Source organism: Petromyzon marinus, unplaced genomic scaffold, assembly GCF_048934315.1.
Source record: "Petromyzon marinus isolate PM22_M1 ecotype Great Lakes invasive population unplaced genomic scaffold, UKy_Petmar_22M1.pri1.0 PM_Scaffold_105, whole genome shotgun sequence".
Taxonomy (NCBI): Eukaryota; Metazoa; Chordata; class Hyperoartia; order Petromyzontiformes; family Petromyzontidae; genus Petromyzon; species Petromyzon marinus.
Window position 1 is genome coordinate 27,792 of NW_027423064.1, and position 17,898 is coordinate 45,689.

General features: G+C 44.5%; 1 protein-coding gene across 2 annotated transcripts in view; it reads left to right on the forward strand.

The window, feature by feature from the left end:
* Positions 1–191: 191 nt before the first annotated feature.
* LOC116936868 (T-complex protein 1 subunit zeta) overlaps positions 192–17,898 on the forward strand; it is a 49,821-nt gene continuing 32,114 nt past the window's right edge. For both annotated transcript variants that reach the window (XM_076063365.1, XM_076063366.1), the window contains exons 1-2: positions 192–530; positions 16,333–16,396. In XM_076063365.1, the coding sequence (XP_075919480.1) occupies positions 394–530; positions 16,333–16,396 (201 nt within the window). In that variant the 5' untranslated portion in view covers positions 192–393. The remainder of the gene's footprint in view (positions 531–16,332; positions 16,397–17,898) is intronic.

Consider the following 17,898-nt stretch of genomic DNA (forward strand, 5'->3'; position numbering starts at 1 on the left):
CCACGCACTCACCCCCTCCGCGCGAGCGACGTCACCACGCAACTCTCTGCGCGAGCACGTCACCACGCACTGTCACCGCGCGAGCGACGTCACCACGCACTCACCCACCTCCGCGCGAGCGACGTCACCACGCACTCTCAATCGCGCGTGCCACGTCACCACGCACGTTACGCGGTGACGTCACGACCCCCGCTCTCCCTCCCTCCGTCTCTCTGCTGTTTCCCGCCCACTCGCCTCTCGCCCTTTCTCTCCTCCCGCTCGCGTCTCCTGCCGCGTCTCGCTCCTCCTCCTCCTCCACCTCGTGGTGGTTGTTGTAGTCCACCTCTTTGTGCGTGTAGTGGTGGTGGTTGTAGTTGTTGTGGTTGTAGTTGTTGTTGTAGTTTACCTCAGACGATGTCGGCCATCAAATGTCTGAACCCCAAGGCGGAGGTGGCCCGGGCACAAGCGGCGCTCGCCGTGAACGTGAGCGCCGCGCGCGGCCTCCAAGACGTCTTGAGGAGCAATCTCGGGCCTAAGGGAACCCTTAAGATGTGAGTGGCTCACTCGCCATCACTCACCGCCTCACTCACCACTACACTCACCACTACACTCACCATCACACTCACCATCACACTCACCACTACACTCGCTTCACTCACCATCACTCACCACTACACTCACCACTACACTCACCACTACACTCACCTCACCGCTATACTCACCATCACTCACCATCACTCTCACCACTACACTCACCATCACTCACCATCACACTCACCATCACTCACCACCTCACTCACCACTACACTCACCACCACACTCACCACCACACTCACCACTACACTCACCACTACACTCACCATCACTCACCACCTCACTCACCAACAGTCACCATCACTCACCATCACTCACCACTACACTCACCACTATACTCACCATCACTCACCATCACTCACCACTACACTCACCAACAGTCACCATCACTCACCAACAGTCACCACTACACTCACCATCACTCACCACTACACTCACTTCTACACTCACCATCACTCACCACTACACTCACCAACAGTCACCATCACTCACCAACAGTCACCACTACACTCACCATCACTCACCACTACACTCACCTCTACACTCACCATCACTCACCACTACACTCACCATCACCACTACTCTCACCCATCACCACGACTACCATCACCACGACTACCATCACCACCTCACCCATCACCACGACTATCACCACGACTATCACCACAACTACCATCACCACCTCACCCATCACCACGACTACCATCACCACAACTACCATCACCACGACTACCATCACCACCTCACCCATCACCACGACTACCATCACCAAAACTACCATCACCACGACTACCATCACCACGACTACCATCACCACAACTACCATCACCACCTCACCCATCACCACAACTACCATCACCACGACTACCATCACCACCTCACTCACCCATCACCACAACTACCATCACCATGACTACCATCACCACAACTACCATCACTACCATCACCATGACTACCATCACCACGACCGTTCTCTCTCTCGCTGTCACCTCCCTTCATCCCTCCCATCCCTCCTCGTTTCCTTCTCTCTGTCATTCCTCTATTCATTCCTCTTGAGTATTCATTCCTCCATTCATTCATTCCCCTCTTTGTCATCTCTCCTACCCCTCCCCTCGTTTCATTCATTTACCCACTCATCAACTCATTCACCCCACCCATCAACTCATTCACCCACCCATCAACTCATTCACCCCACCCATCAACTCATTCACCCACCCACCAACTCATTCACCCCACCCATCAACTCATTCACCCACGCATCAACTCATTCACCCCACCCATCAACTCATTCACCCACCCATCAACTCATTCACCACACCCATTCATTCACCCACCCATCAACTCATTCACCCACCCATCAACTCATTCACCCACCCATCACCTCATTCACCCCACCCATTCATTCACCCAACCATCAACTCATTCACCCCACCCATTCATTCACCCACCCATCAACTCATTCACCCACCCATCATGATGATAGCTTACCGGTGAAATCTCCACTCACGTGGTGGTGTATTATGATTATTAAACCTGCGTTTCATTCAATCATTCCCTCCTTCATTCTCCCCAACCCATCAACTCATTCACCCCACCCCATGGTCATACAGACCAACGGGTCTGTAGACCACGTGGGGCTCACAGCCGCATAGCCCAACCGCCTCCCCATTGGCCACCGCGGCGGTCACGTGGCCGGGGGAGGGGGGTGCCCGCCAGCCAATGGGGAGGCCGCGCCGCGCCCATCCGCTGTGGGAATTCCAAAATCTGCGCCCCGCGAGAAGCTTCCAGAAGCCGCTTCTGGGCGAGGCGCCGGGAGCGAAACGTCGCCGCCAAGGCCACGTGGGGGGGGGGGGGAGGGGGGCATAGTCGCTCAGTGGTCGATTAAGTCACTCAGTGGTTGATTCCAGTCACTCAGTCATTAAGTCACTCAGTGGTTGAGTCAGTCATTAAGTCACTCAGTCATTAAGTTACTCAGTCATTAAGTCACTCAGTGGTTGATTCAGTCACTCAGTCATTAAGTCACTCACTGGTTGATTCAGTCACTCAGTCATTAAGTCACTCAGTCATTAAGTCACTCAGTGGTTGATTCAGTCACTCAGTCATTAAGTCACTCACTGGTTGATTCAGTCACTCAGTCATTAAGTCACTCACTGGTTGATTCAGTCACTCAGTCATTAAGTCACTCAGTGGTTGATTCAGTCACTCAGTCATTAAGTCACTCACTGGTTGATTCAGTCACTCGGTCATTAAGTCACTCACTGGTTGATTCAGTCACTCGGTCATTAAGTCACTCAGTGGTTGATTTAGTCACTCAGTCATTAAGTCACTCAGTCATTAAGTCACTCACTGGTTGATTCAGTCACTCAGTCATTAAGTCACTCAGTCATTCAGTCACTCAGTCATTAAGTCACTCAGTCATTAAGTCACTCAGTGGTTGATTCAGTCACTCAGTCATTAAGTCACTGGTTGATTCAGTCAGTCATTAAGTCACTCAGTGGTTGATTCGGTCATTAAGTCACTCAGTGGTTGATTCAGTCACTCAGTCATTAAGTCACTCAGTGGTTGATTCAGTCACTCGGTCATTAAGTCACTCACTGGTTGATTCAGTCACTCGGTCATTAAGTCACTCACTGGTTGATTCAGTCACTCAGTCGTTCAGTCACTCACTGGTTGATTCAGTCACTCGGTCATTAAGTCACTCAGTGGTTGATTTAGTCACTCAGTCATTAAGTCACTCAGTCATTAAGTCACTCAGTGGTTGATTCAGTCACTTAGTCATTAAGTCACTCACTGGTTGATTCAGTCACTCAGTCATTAAGTCACTCAGTCATTAAGTCACTCAGTCATTAAGTCACTCAGTGGTTGATTCAGTCACTCAGTCATTAAGTCACTGGTTGATTCAGTCAGTCATTAAGTCACTCAGTGGTTGATTCAGTCATTAAGTCACTCAGTGGTTGATTCAGTCACTCAGTCATTAAGTCACTCAGTGGTTGATTCAGTCACTCAGTCATTAAGTCACTCACTGGTTGATTCAGTCACTCGGTCATTAAGTCACTCACTGGTTGATTCAGTCACTCGGTCATTAAGTCACTCACTGGTTGATTCAGTTACTCAGTCATTAAGTCACTCACTGGTTGATTCAGTCACTCAGTCGTTCAGTCACTCACTGGTTGATTCAGTCACTCGGTCATTAAGTCACTCACTGGTTGATTCAGTCACTCAGTCATTAAGTCACTCAGTCATTAAGTCACTCAGTCATTAAGTCACTCACTGGTTGATTCAGTCACTCACCGGTTGATTCAGTCACTCAGTCATTAAGTCACTCACTGGTTGATTCAGTCACTCAGTCATTAAGTCACTCAGTCATTAAGTCACTCAGTGGTTGATTCAGTCACTCAGTCATTAAGTCACTGGTTGATTCAGTCAGTCATTAAGTCACTCAGTGGTTGATTCGGTCATTAAGTCACTCAGTGGTTGATTCAGTCACTCAGTCATTAAGTCACTCAGTGGTTGATTCAGTCACTCGGTCATTAAGTCACTCACTGGTTGATTCAGTCACTCGGTCATTAAGTCACTCACTGGTTGATTCAGTCACTCAGTCGTTCAGTCACTCACTGGTTGATTCAGTCACTCGGTCATTAAGTCACTCAGTGGTTGATTTAGTCACTCAGTCATTAAGTCACTCAGTCATTAAGTCACTCAGTGGTTGATTCAGTCACTTAGTCATTAAGTCACTCACTGGTTGATTCAGTCACTCAGTCATTAAGTCACTCAGTCATTAAGTCACTCAGTCATTAAGTCACTCAGTCATTAAGTCACTCAGTGGTTGATTCAGTCACTCAGTCATTAAGTCACTCAGTCATTAAGTCACTCAGTGGTTGATTCAGTCACTCAGTCATTAAGTCACTGGTTGATTCAGTCAATCATTAAGTCACTCAGTGGTTGATTCAGTCACTCAGTCATTAAGTCACTCACTGGTTGATTCAGTCACTCGGTCATTAAGTCACTCACTGGTTGATTCAGTCACTCGGTCATTAAGTCACTCACTGGTTGATTCAGTTACTCAGTCATTAAGTCACTCACTGGTTGATTCAGTCACTCAGTCGTTCAGTCACTCACTGGTTGATTCAGTCACTCGGTCATTAAGTCACTCACTGGTTGATTCAGTCACTCAGTCATTAAGTCACTCAGTCATTAAGTCACTCAGTCATTAAGTCACTCACTGGTTGATTCAGTCACTCACCGGTTGATTCAGTCACTCAGTCATTAAGTCACTCACTGGTTGATTCAGTCACTCAGTCATTAAGTCAATCAGTCATTCAGTCACTCAGTCATTAAGTCACTCAGTCATTAAGTCACTCAGTGGTTGATTCAGTCACTCAGTCATTAAGTCACTCAGTGGTTGATTCAGTCACTCAGTCATTAAGTCACTCAGTGGTTGATTCAGTCACTCAGTCATTAAGTCACTCACTGGTTGATTCAGTCACTCAGTCGTTCAGTCACTCACTGGTTGATTCAGTCATTCAGTCATTAAGTCACTCACTGGTTGATTCAGTCACTCAGTCATTAAGTCACTCAGTCATTAAGTCACTCAGTGGGTGATTCAGTCACTCAGTCATTAAGTCACTCACTGGTTGATTCAGTCACTCAGTCATTAAGTCACTCACTGGTTGATTCAGTCATTAAGTCACTCAGTGGTTGATTCAGTCACTCAGTCATTAAGTCACTCAGTGGTTGATTCAGTCACTTAGTCATTAAGTCACTCACTGGTTGATTCAGTCACTCAGTCGTTCAGTCACTCACTGGTTGATTCAGTCACTCGGTCATTAAGTCACTCAGTGGTTGATTCAGTCATTAAGTCACTCAGTGGTTGATTCAGTCACTCAGTCATTAAGTCACTCAGTGGTTGATTCAGTCACTCGGTCATTAAGTCACTCACTGGTTGATTCAGTCACTCGGTCATTAAGTCACTCACTGGTTGATTCAGTCACTCAGTCGTTCAGTCACTCACTGGTTGATTCAGTCACTCGGTCATTAAGTCACTCAGTGGTTGATTTAGTCACTCAGTCATTAAGTCACTCAGTCATTAAGTCACTCAGTGGTTGATTCAGTCACTTAGTCATTAAGTCACTCACTGGTTGATTCAGTCACTCAGTCATTAAGTCACTCAGTCATTAAGTCACTCAGTCATTAAGTCACTCAGTGGTTGATTCAGTCACTCAGTCATTAAGTCACTGGTTGATTCAGTCAGTCATTAAGTCACTCAGTGGTTGATTCAGTCATTAAGTCACTCAGTGGTTGATTCAGTCACTCAGTCATTAAGTCACTCAGTGGTTGATTCAGTCACTCAGTCATTAAGTCACTCACTGGTTGATTCAGTCACTCGGTCATTAAGTCACTCACTGGTTGATTCAGTCACTCGGTCATTAAGTCACTCACTGGTTGATTCAGTTACTCAGTCATTAAGTCACTCACTGGTTGATTCAGTCACTCAGTCGTTCAGTCACTCACTGGTTGATTCAGTCACTCGGTCATTAAGTCACTCACTGGTTGATTTAGTCACTCAGTCATTAAGTCACTCAGTCATTAAGTCACTCAGTGGTTGATTCAGTCACTTAGTCATTAAGTCACTCACTGGTTGATTCAGTCACTCAGTCATTAAGTCACTCAGTCATTAAGTCACTCAGTCATTAAGTCACTCAGTGGTTGATTCAGTCACTCAGTCATTAAGTCACTGGTTGATTCAGTCAGTCATTAAGTCACTCAGTGGTTGATTCAGTCATTAAGTCACTCAGTGGTTGATTCAGTCACTCAGTCATTAAGTCACTCAGTGGTTGATTCAGTCACTCAGTCATTAAGTCACTCACTGGTTGATTCAGTCACTCACCGGTTGATTCAGTCACTCAGTCGTTCAGTCACTCACCGGTTGATTCAGTCACTCGGTCATTAAGTCACTCAGTGGTTGATTTAGTCACTCAGTCATTAAGTCACTCAGTCATTAAGTCACTCAGTGGTTGATTCAGTCACTTAGTCATTAAGTCACTCACTGGTTGATTCAGTCACTCAGTCATTAAGTCACTCAGTCATTAAGTCACTCAGTCATTAAGTCACTCAGTGGTTGATTCAGTCACTCAGTCATTAAGTCACTCAGTGGTTGATTCAGTCACTCAGTCATTAAGTCACTCACTGGTTGATTCAGTCACTCACCGGTTGATTCAGTCACTCAGTCGTTCAGTCACTCACCGGTTGATTCAGTCACTCGGTCATTAAGTCACTCAGTGGTTGATTTAGTCACTCAGTCATTAAGTCACTCAGTCATTAAGTCACTCAGTGGTTGATTCAGTCACTTAGTCATTAAGTCACTCACTGGTTGATTCAGTCACTCAGTCATTAAGTCACTCAGTCATTAAGTCACTCAGTCATTAAGTCACTCAGTGGTTGATTCAGTCACTCAGTCATTAAGTCACTGGTTGATTCAGTCAGTCATTCAGTCACTCAGTCATTAAGTCACTCAGTCATTAAGTCACTCAGTGGTTGATTCAGTCACTCAGTCATTAAGTCACTCAGTGGTTGATTCAGTCACTCAGTCATTAAGTCACTCAGTGGTTGATTCAGTCACTCAGTCATTAAGTCACTCACTGGTTGATTCAGTCACTCAGTCGTTCAGTCACTCACTGGTTGATTCAGTCATTCAGTCATTAAGTCACTCACTGGTTGATTCAGTCACTCAGTCATTAAGTCACTCAGTCATTAAGTCACTCAGTGGGTGATTCAGTCACTCAGTCATTAAGTCACTCACTGGTTGATTCAGTCACTCAGTCATTAAGTCACTCACTGGTTGATTCAGTCATTAAGTCACTCAGTGGTTGATTCAGTCACTCAGTCATTAAGTCACTCAGTGGTTGATTCAGTCACTTAGTCATTAAGTCACTCACTGGTTGATTCAGTCACTCAGTCGTTCAGTCACTCACTGGTTGATTCAGTCACTCGGTCATTAAGTCACTCAGTGGTTGATTCAGTCATTAAGTCACTCAGTGGTTGATTCAGTCACTCAGTCATTAAGTCACTCAGTGGTTGATTCAGTCACTCGGTCATTAAGTCACTCACTGGTTGATTCAGTCACTCGGTCATTAAGTCACTCACTGGTTGATTCAGTCACTCAGTCGTTCAGTCACTCACTGGTTGATTCAGTCACTCGGTCATTAAGTCACTCAGTGGTTGATTTAGTCACTCAGTCATTAAGTCACTCAGTCATTAAGTCACTCAGTGGTTGATTCAGTCACTTAGTCATTAAGTCACTCACTGGTTGATTCAGTCACTCAGTCATTAAGTCACTCAGTCATTAAGTCACTCAGTCATTAAGTCACTCAGTGGTTGATTCAGTCACTCAGTCATTAAGTCACTGGTTGATTCAGTCAGTCATTAAGTCACTCAGTGGTTGATTCAGTCATTAAGTCACTCAGTGGTTGATTCAGTCACTCAGTCATTAAGTCACTCAGTGGTTGATTCAGTCACTCAGTCATTAAGTCACTCACTGGTTGATTCAGTCACTCGGTCATTAAGTCACTCACTGGTTGATTCAGTCACTCGGTCATTAAGTCACTCACTGGTTGATTCAGTTACTCAGTCATTAAGTCACTCACTGGTTGATTCAGTCACTCAGTCGTTCAGTCACTCACTGGTTGATTCAGTCACTCGGTCATTAAGTCACTCACTGGTTGATTCAGTCACTCAGTCATTAAGTCACTCAGTCATTAAGTCACTCAGTCATTAAGTCACTCACTGGTTGATTCAGTCACTCACCGGTTGATTCAGTCACTCAGTCGTTCAGTCACTCACCGGTTGATTCAGTCACTCGGTCATTAAGTCACTCAGTGGTTGATTTAGTCACTCAGTCATTAAGTCACTCAGTCATTAAGTCACTCAGTGGTTGATTCAGTCACTTAGTCATTAAGTCACTCACTGGTTGATTCAGTCACTCAGTCATTAAGTCACTCAGTCATTAAGTCACTCAGTCATTAAGTCACTCAGTGGTTGATTCAGTCACTCAGTCATTAAGTCACTGGTTGATTCAGTCAGTCATTAAGTCACTCAGTGGTTGATTCAGTCATTAAGTCACTCAGTGGTTGATTCAGTCACTCAGTCATTAAGTCACTCAGTGGTTGATTCAGTCACTCAGTCATTAAGTCACTCACTGGTTGATTCAGTCACTCACCGGTTGATTCAGTCACTCAGTCGTTCAGTCACTCACCGGTTGATTCAGTCACTCGGTCATTAAGTCACTCAGTGGTTGATTTAGTCACTCAGTCATTAAGTCACTCAGTCATTAAGTCACTCAGTGGTTGATTCAGTCACTTAGTCATTAAGTCACTCACTGGTTGATTCAGTCACTCAGTCATTAAGTCACTCAGTCATTAAGTCACTCAGTCATTAAGTCACTCAGTGGTTGATTCAGTCACTCAGTCATTAAGTCACTCAGTGGTTGATTCAGTCACTCAGTCATTAAGTCACTCACTGGTTGATTCAGTCACTCACCGGTTGATTCAGTCACTCAGTCGTTCAGTCACTCACCGGTTGATTCAGTCACTCGGTCATTAAGTCACTCAGTGGTTGATTTAGTCACTCAGTCATTAAGTCACTCAGTCATTAAGTCACTCAGTGGTTGATTCAGTCACTTAGTCATTAAGTCACTCACTGGTTGATTCAGTCACTCAGTCATTAAGTCACTCAGTCATTAAGTCACTCAGTCATTAAGTCACTCAGTGGTTGATTCAGTCACTCAGTCATTAAGTCACTCACTGGTTGATTCAGTCACTCAGTCGTTCAGTCACTCACTGGTTGATTCAGTCACTCAGTCATTAAGTCACTCACTGGTTGATTCAGTCACTCAGTCATTAAGTCACTCAGTGGTTGATTCAGTCACTTAGTCATTAAGTCACTCACTGGTTGATTCAGTCACTCAGTCATTAAGTCACTCAGTCATTAAGTCACTCAGTCATTAAGTCACTCAGTGGTTGATTCAGTCACTCAGTCATTAAGTCACTGGTTGATTCAGTCAGTCATTAAGTCACTCAGTGGTTGATTCAGTCATTAAGTCACTCAGTGGTTGATTCAGTCACTCAGTCATTAAGTCACTCAGTGGTTGATTCAGTCACTCAGTCATTAAGTCACTCACTGGTTGATTCAGTCACTCACCGGTTGATTCAGTCACTCAGTCGTTCAGTCACTCACCGGTTGATTCAGTCACTCGGTCATTAAGTCACTCAGTGGTTGATTTAGTCACTCAGTCATTAAGTCACTCAGTCATTAAGTCACTCAGTGGTTGATTCAGTCACTCAGTCATTAAGTCACTCAGTCATTAAGTCACTCAGTGGTTGATTCAGTCACTCAGTCATTAAGTCACTCAGTGGTTGATTCAGTCACTCAGTCATTAAGTCACTCACTGGTTGATTCAGTCACTCACCGGTTGATTCAGTCACTCAGTCGTTCAGTCACTCACCGGTTGATTCAGTCACTCGGTCATTAAGTCACTCAGTGGTTGATTTAGTCACTCAGTCATTAAGTCACTCAGTCATTAAGTCACTCAGTGGTTGATTCAGTCACTTAGTCATTAAGTCACTCACTGGTTGATTCAGTCACTCAGTCATTAAGTCACTCAGTCATTAAGTCACTCAGTCATTAAGTCACTCAGTGGTTGATTCAGTCACTCAGTCATTAAGTCACTGGTTGATTCAGTCAGTCATTAAGTCACTCAGTGGTTGATTCAGTCATTAAGTCACTCAGTGGTTGATTCAGTCACTCAGTCATTAAGTCACTCAGTGGTTGATTCAGTCACTCAGTCATTAAGTCACTCACTGGTTGATTCAGTCACTCACCGGTTGATTCAGTCACTCAGTCGTTCAGTCACTCACCGGTTGATTCAGTCACTCGGTCATTAAGTCACTCAGTGGTTGATTTAGTCACTCAGTCATTAAGTCACTCAGTCATTAAGTCACTCAGTGGTTGATTCAGTCACTCAGTCATTAAGTCACTCAGTCATTAAGTCACTCAGTGGTTGATTCAGTCACTCAGTCATTAAGTCACTCAGTGGTTGATTCAGTCACTCAGTCATTAAGTCACTCACTGGTTGATTCAGTCACTCACCGGTTGATTCAGTCACTCAGTCGTTCAGTCACTCACCGGTTGATTCAGTCACTCGGTCATTAAGTCACTCAGTGGTTGATTTAGTCACTCAGTCATTAAGTCACTCAGTCATTAAGTCACTCAGTGGTTGATTCAGTCACTTAGTCATTAAGTCACTCACTGGTTGATTCAGTCACTCAGTCATTAAGTCACTCAGTCATTAAGTCACTCAGTCATTAAGTCACTCAGTGGTTGATTCAGTCACTCAGTCATTAAGTCACTGGTTGATTCAGTCAGTCATTAAGTCACTCAGTGGTTGATTCAGTCATTAAGTCACTCAGTGGTTGATTCAGTCACTCAGTCATTAAGTCACTCAGTGGTTGATTCAGTCACTTAGTCATTAAGTCACTCACTGGTTGATTCAGTCACTCAGTCATTAAGTCACTCAGTCATTAAGTCACTCAGTCATTAAGTCACTCAGTGGTTGATTCAGTCACTCAGTCATTAAGTCACTGGTTGATTCAGTCAGTCATTAAGTCACTCAGTGGTTGATTCAGTCATTAAGTCACTCAGTGGTTGATTTAGTCACTCAGTCATTAAGTCACTCAGTCATTAAGTCACTCAGTGGTTGATTCAGTCACTTAGTCATTAAGTCACTCACTGGTTGATTCAGTCACTCAGTCATTAAGTCACTCAGTCATTAAGTCACTCAGTCATTAAGTCACTCAGTGGTTGATTCAGTCACTCAGTCATTAAGTCACTCAGTGGTTGATTCAGTCACTCAGTCATTAAGTCACTCACTGGTTGATTCAGTCACTCACCGGTTGATTCAGTCACTCAGTCGTTCAGTCACTCACCGGTTGATTCAGTCACTCGGTCATTAAGTCACTCAGTGGTTGATTTAGTCACTCAGTCATTAAGTCACTCAGTCATTAAGTCACTCAGTGGTTGATTCAGTCACTTAGTCATTAAGTCACTCACTGGTTGATTCAGTCACTCAGTCATTAAGTCACTCAGTCATTAAGTCACTCAGTCATTAAGTCACTCAGTGGTTGATTCAGTCACTCAGTCATTAAGTCACTGGTTGATTCAGTCAGTCATTAAGTCACTCAGTGGTTGATTCAGTCATTAAGTCACTCAGTGGTTGATTCAGTCACTCAGTCATTAAGTCACTCAGTGGTTGATTCAGTCACTCAGTCATTAAGTCACTCACTGGTTGATTCAGTCACTCGGTCATTAAGTCACTCACTGGTTGATTCAGTCACTCGGTCATTAAGTCACTCACTGGTTGATTCAGTTACTCAGTCATTAAGTCACTCACTGGTTGATTCAGTCACTCAGTCGTTCAGTCACTCACTGGTTGATTCAGTCACTCGGTCATTAAGTCACTCACTGGTTGATTCAGTCACTCAGTCATTAAGTCACTCAGTCATTAAGTCACTCAGTCATTAAGTCACTCACTGGTTGATTCAGTCACTCACCGGTTGATTCAGTCACTCAGTCATTAAGTCACTCACTGGTTGATTCAGTCACTCAGTCATTAAGTCACTCAGTCATTCAGTCACTCAGTCATTAAGTCACTCAGTCATTAAGTCACTCAGTGGTTGATTCAGTCACTCAGTCATTAAGTCACTCAGTGGTTGATTCAGTCACTCAGTCATTAAGTCACTCAGTGGTTGATTCAGTCACTCAGTCATTAAGTCACTCACTGGTTGATTCAGTCACTCAGTCGTTCAGTCACTCACTGGTTGATTCAGTCACTCAGTCATTAAGTCACTCACTGGTTGATTCAGTCACTCAGTCATTAAGTCACTCAGTCATTAAGTCACTCAGTGGGTGATTCAGTCACTCAGTCATTAAGTCACTGGTTGATTCAGTCACTCAGTCATTAAGTCACTCAGTGGTTGATTCAGTCATTAAGTCACTCAGTGGTTGATTCAGTCACTCAGTCATTAAGTCACTCAGTGGTTGATTCAGTCACTTAGTCATTAAGTCACTCACTGGTTGATTCAGTCACTCAGTCGTTCAGTCACTCACTGGTTGATTCAGTCACTCGGTCATTAAGTCACTCAGTGGTTGATTCAGTCATTAAGTCACTCAGTGGTTGATTCAGTCACTCAGTCATTAAGTCACTCAGTGGTTGATTCAGTCACTCGGTCATTAAGTCACTCACTGGTTGATTCAGTCACTCGGTCATTAAGTCACTCACTGGTTGATTCAGTCACTCAGTCGTTCAGTCACTCACTGGTTGATTCAGTCACTCGGTCATTAAGTCACTCAGTGGTTGATTTAGTCACTCAGTCATTAAGTCACTCAGTCATTAAGTCACTCAGTGGTTGATTCAGTCACTTAGTCATTAAGTCACTCACTGGTTGATTCAGTCACTCAGTCATTAAGTCACTCAGTCATTAAGTCACTCAGTCATTAAGTCACTCAGTGGTTGATTCAGTCACTCAGTCATTAAGTCACTGGTTGATTCAGTCAGTCATTAAGTCACTCAGTGGTTGATTCAGTCATTAAGTCACTCAGTGGTTGATTCAGTCACTCAGTCATTAAGTCACTCAGTGGTTGATTCAGTCACTCAGTCATTAAGTCACTCACTGGTTGATTCAGTCACTCGGTCATTAAGTCACTCACTGGTTGATTCAGTCACTCGGTCATTAAGTCACTCACTGGTTGATTCAGTTACTCAGTCATTAAGTCACTCACTGGTTGATTCAGTCACTCAGTCGTTCAGTCACTCACTGGTTGATTCAGTCACTCGGTCATTAAGTCACTCACTGGTTGATTCAGTCACTCAGTCATTAAGTCACTCAGTCATTAAGTCACTCAGTCATTAAGTCACTCACTGGTTGATTCAGTCACTCACCGGTTGATTCAGTCACTCAGTCGTTCAGTCACTCACCGGTTGATTCAGTCACTCGGTCATTAAGTCACTCAGTGGTTGATTTAGTCACTCAGTCATTAAGTCACTCAGTCATTAAGTCACTCAGTGGTTGATTCAGTCACTTAGTCATTAAGTCACTCACTGGTTGATTCAGTCACTCAGTCATTAAGTCACTCAGTCATTAAGTCACTCAGTCATTAAGTCACTCAGTGGTTGATTCAGTCACTCAGTCATTAAGTCACTGGTTGATTCAGTCAGTCATTAAGTCACTCAGTGGTTGATTCAGTCATTAAGTCACTCAGTGGTTGATTCAGTCACTCAGTCATTAAGTCACTCAGTGGTTGATTCAGTCACTCAGTCATTAAGTCACTCACTGGTTGATTCAGTCACTCGGTCATTAAGTCACTCACTGGTTGATTCAGTCACTCGGTCATTAAGTCACTCACTGGTTGATTCAGTTACTCAGTCATTAAGTCACTCACTGGTTGATTCAGTCACTCAGTCGTTCAGTCACTCACTGGTTGATTCAGTCACTCGGTCATTAAGTCACTCACTGGTTGATTCAGTCACTCAGTCATTAAGTCACTCAGTCATTAAGTCACTCAGTCATTAAGTCACTCACTGGTTGATTCAGTCACTCACCGGTTGATTCAGTCACTCAGTCATTAAGTCACTCACTGGTTGATTCAGTCACTCAGTCATTAAGTCACTCAGTCATTCAGTCACTCAGTCATTAAGTCACTCAGTCATTAAGTCACTCAGTGGTTGATTCAGTCACTCAGTCATTAAGTCACTCAGTGGTTGATTCAGTCACTCAGTCATTAAGTCACTCAGTGGTTGATTCAGTCACTCAGTCATTAAGTCACTCACTGGTTGATTCAGTCACTCAGTCGTTCAGTCACTCACTGGTTGATTCAGTCACTCAGTCATTAAGTCACTCACTGGTTGATTCAGTCACTCAGTCATTAAGTCACTCAGTCATTAAGTCACTCAGTGGGTGATTCAGTCACTCAGTCATTAAGTCACTGGTTGATTCAGTCACTCAGTCATTAAGTCACTCAGTGGTTGATTCAGTCATTAAGTCACTCAGTGGTTGATTCAGTCACTCAGTCATTAAGTCACTCAGTGGTTGATTCAGTCACTTAGTCATTAAGTCACTCACTGGTTGATTCAGTCACTCAGTCGTTCAGTCACTCACTGGTTGATTCAGTCACTCAGTCATTAAGTCACTCAGTCATTAAGTCACTCAGTCATTAAGTCACTCAGTCATTAAGTCACTCAGTGGTTGATTCAGTCACTCAGTCATTAAGTCACTGGTTGATTCAGTCACTCAGTCATTAAGTCACTCAGTGGTTGATTCAGTCATTAAGTCACTCAGTGGTTGATTCAGTCACTCAGTCATTAAGTCACTCAGTGGTTGATTTAGTCACTCAGTCATTAAGTCACTCAGTCATTAAGTCACTCAGTGGTTGATTCAGTCACTTAGTCATTAAGTCACTCACTGGTTGATTCAGTCACTCAGTCATTAAGTCACTCACTGGTTGATTAAGTCACTCGGTCATTAAGTCACTCAGTGGTTGATTCAGGCACTCAGTCATTAAGTCACTCAGTGGTTGATTCAGTCACTCAGTCATTAAGTCACTCACTGGTTGATTCAGTCACTCAGTCATTAAGTCACTCACTGGTTGATTCAGTCACTCAGTGGTTGATTCAGACATTCAGTCACTCACAGGTTGATTCAGTCACTCGCTGGTTGATTCAGTCACTCAGTCATTAAGTCACTCAGTGGTTGATTCAGTCATTCACTGGTTGATTCAGTCACTCAGTCATTAAGTCATGTATTCATAATAATATTCAGTCATGTGAGTGTGGTGAGTAACTCTGTGTGTGTCCCAGGCTTGGTGAGTGGTTGTGGTGAGTTGTTGTGGTGCATGTGGTGAGTGGTTGTGGTGAGTAACTGTGGTGAGTAACTATCTGTGTATGGTGTCCCAGGCTGGTGATTGTGGGGAGTGGTTGCGGTGAGTGTGGTGAGTGGTTGTGGTGAGTAACTATCTGTGTGTATTGTGTCCCAGGCTGGTGATTGTGGTGAGTGGTTGTGGTGAGTGTGGTGAGTGAGTGTGGTGAGTAACTCTGTGTATGTGGTGAGTGTGGTGAGTAACTGTGTGTGGTGAGTGGTTGTGGTGAGTGTGGTGAGTGAGTGTGGTGAGTAACTGTGTGTGTGGTGAGTGAGTGTGGTGAGTAACTGTGTGTGTGGTGTCCCAGGCTGGTGAGTGTGCTGAGTGTGGCGAGTAACTCTCTGTGAGTGGTGAGTGTGGTGAGTAACTATCTGCGTGTGGTTGTGGTGAGTGTGGTGAGTGTGGTGAGTGTGGTGAGTAACTATCTGTGTGTGTGTGTCCCAGGCTGGTGAGTGTGGTGAGTGGTTGTGGTGAGTGAGTGTGGTGAGTAACTATCTGTGTGTGTGTGTGTGGTTGTGGTGAGTGAGTGTGGTGAGTAACTCTGTGAGTGGTGAGTGTGGTGAGTAACTATCTGTGTGTGGTTGTGGTGAGTGTGGTGAGTGTGTGGTGAGTAACTATCTGTGTGTGTGTGTCCCAGGCTGGTGAGTGTGGTGAGTGGTTGTGGTGAGTGTGGTGAGTGAGTGTGGTGAGTAACTATCTGTGTGTGTGTGTGGTTGTGGTGAGTGAGTGTGGTGAGTAACTCTGAGTGGTGAGTGTGGTGAGTAACTCTCTCTATCTGTGTGTGTGGTGTCCCAGGCTGGTGTCTGGCGCTGGAGACATCAAACTCACCAAGGATGGCAACGTCCTGCTGCACGAGATGGTGACTACCACAACAACCACAACAACAACAACCACAACAACCACTACCACAACAACCACTACCACAACAACCACTACCACCACTACCACAACAACAACCACAACTACAACAACAACCACAACAACCACTACCACAACAACCACTACCACAACAACCACTACCACCACTACCACAACAACAACCACAACAACAACCACAACTACAACAACAACCACAACAACAACCACAACAACCACTACCACAACAACCACTACCACAACTACTACCACAACAACTACCACAACAACCACAACAACAACCACTACCACAACAACCACAACAACTACCACAACAACCACTACTACAACAACAACCACAACTACTACCACAACAACCACAACAACAACAACCACAACAACTACTACAACAACCACAACAACTACCACAACCACCACTACCACAACAACCACAACAACCACCACTACCACAACAACAACTACCACAACAACCACTACCACAACTACCACAACAACAACCACCACTACCACAACAACTACCACAACAACTACCACAACAACCACAACCACTACCACAACTACCACAACAACCACAACAACCACAACCACCACTACCACAACTACCACAAGAACAACCACTACCACAACAACTACCACAACAACCACAATAACAACTACCGCAACAACCGCAACAACCACAACAACTACCACAACAACCACAACAACTACCACCACAACCACAACAACTACCACAACAACCACTACCACAACAACCACTACCACAACAACCACTACCACAACTACCACTACCACAACAACCACTACCACAACCACCACAACCACAACAACCACTACCACAACCACCACTACCACAACAACCACTACCACAACCACCACTACCACAACCACCACTACCACAACAACCACTACAACTACCAACAACAACTACAACTAGAACAACAATTACCACTACTACTACCACTACAACCACTACTACTACCACTATAACTACCACTACTACTATCACAACAACTACCACTACTACTACCACTACTACCATTACTACTACGACCACTACTACCACTATAACTACCACTTATTACTACTACCACTACTACCACTACTTCTACCACAACAACTACTACTACTGCTACTATTACTACTGCTGCTACTACTGCTACTACTACTACTACCACTACTACTACCACTGCTAGCACTACTACTACCACTACTACTACTACCACTACTGCTACTACCACTACTACTACCACTACTACTAGCACTACTACTACCACCACTACTACTACCACTACTACTAGCACTACTACTAGCACTACTACTACCACTACTACTAGCACTACTACTACCACCACTACTACTACCACTACTACTACCACTATGTGCGGGTGGGTGAGTGAGTGAGTGTATGGGTGAGCAAGTGAGCATGTGGGTGAGCGGGTGAGCATGTGGGTGGGCGGGTGAGCGTGCGGGTGAGTGTGCGGGTGA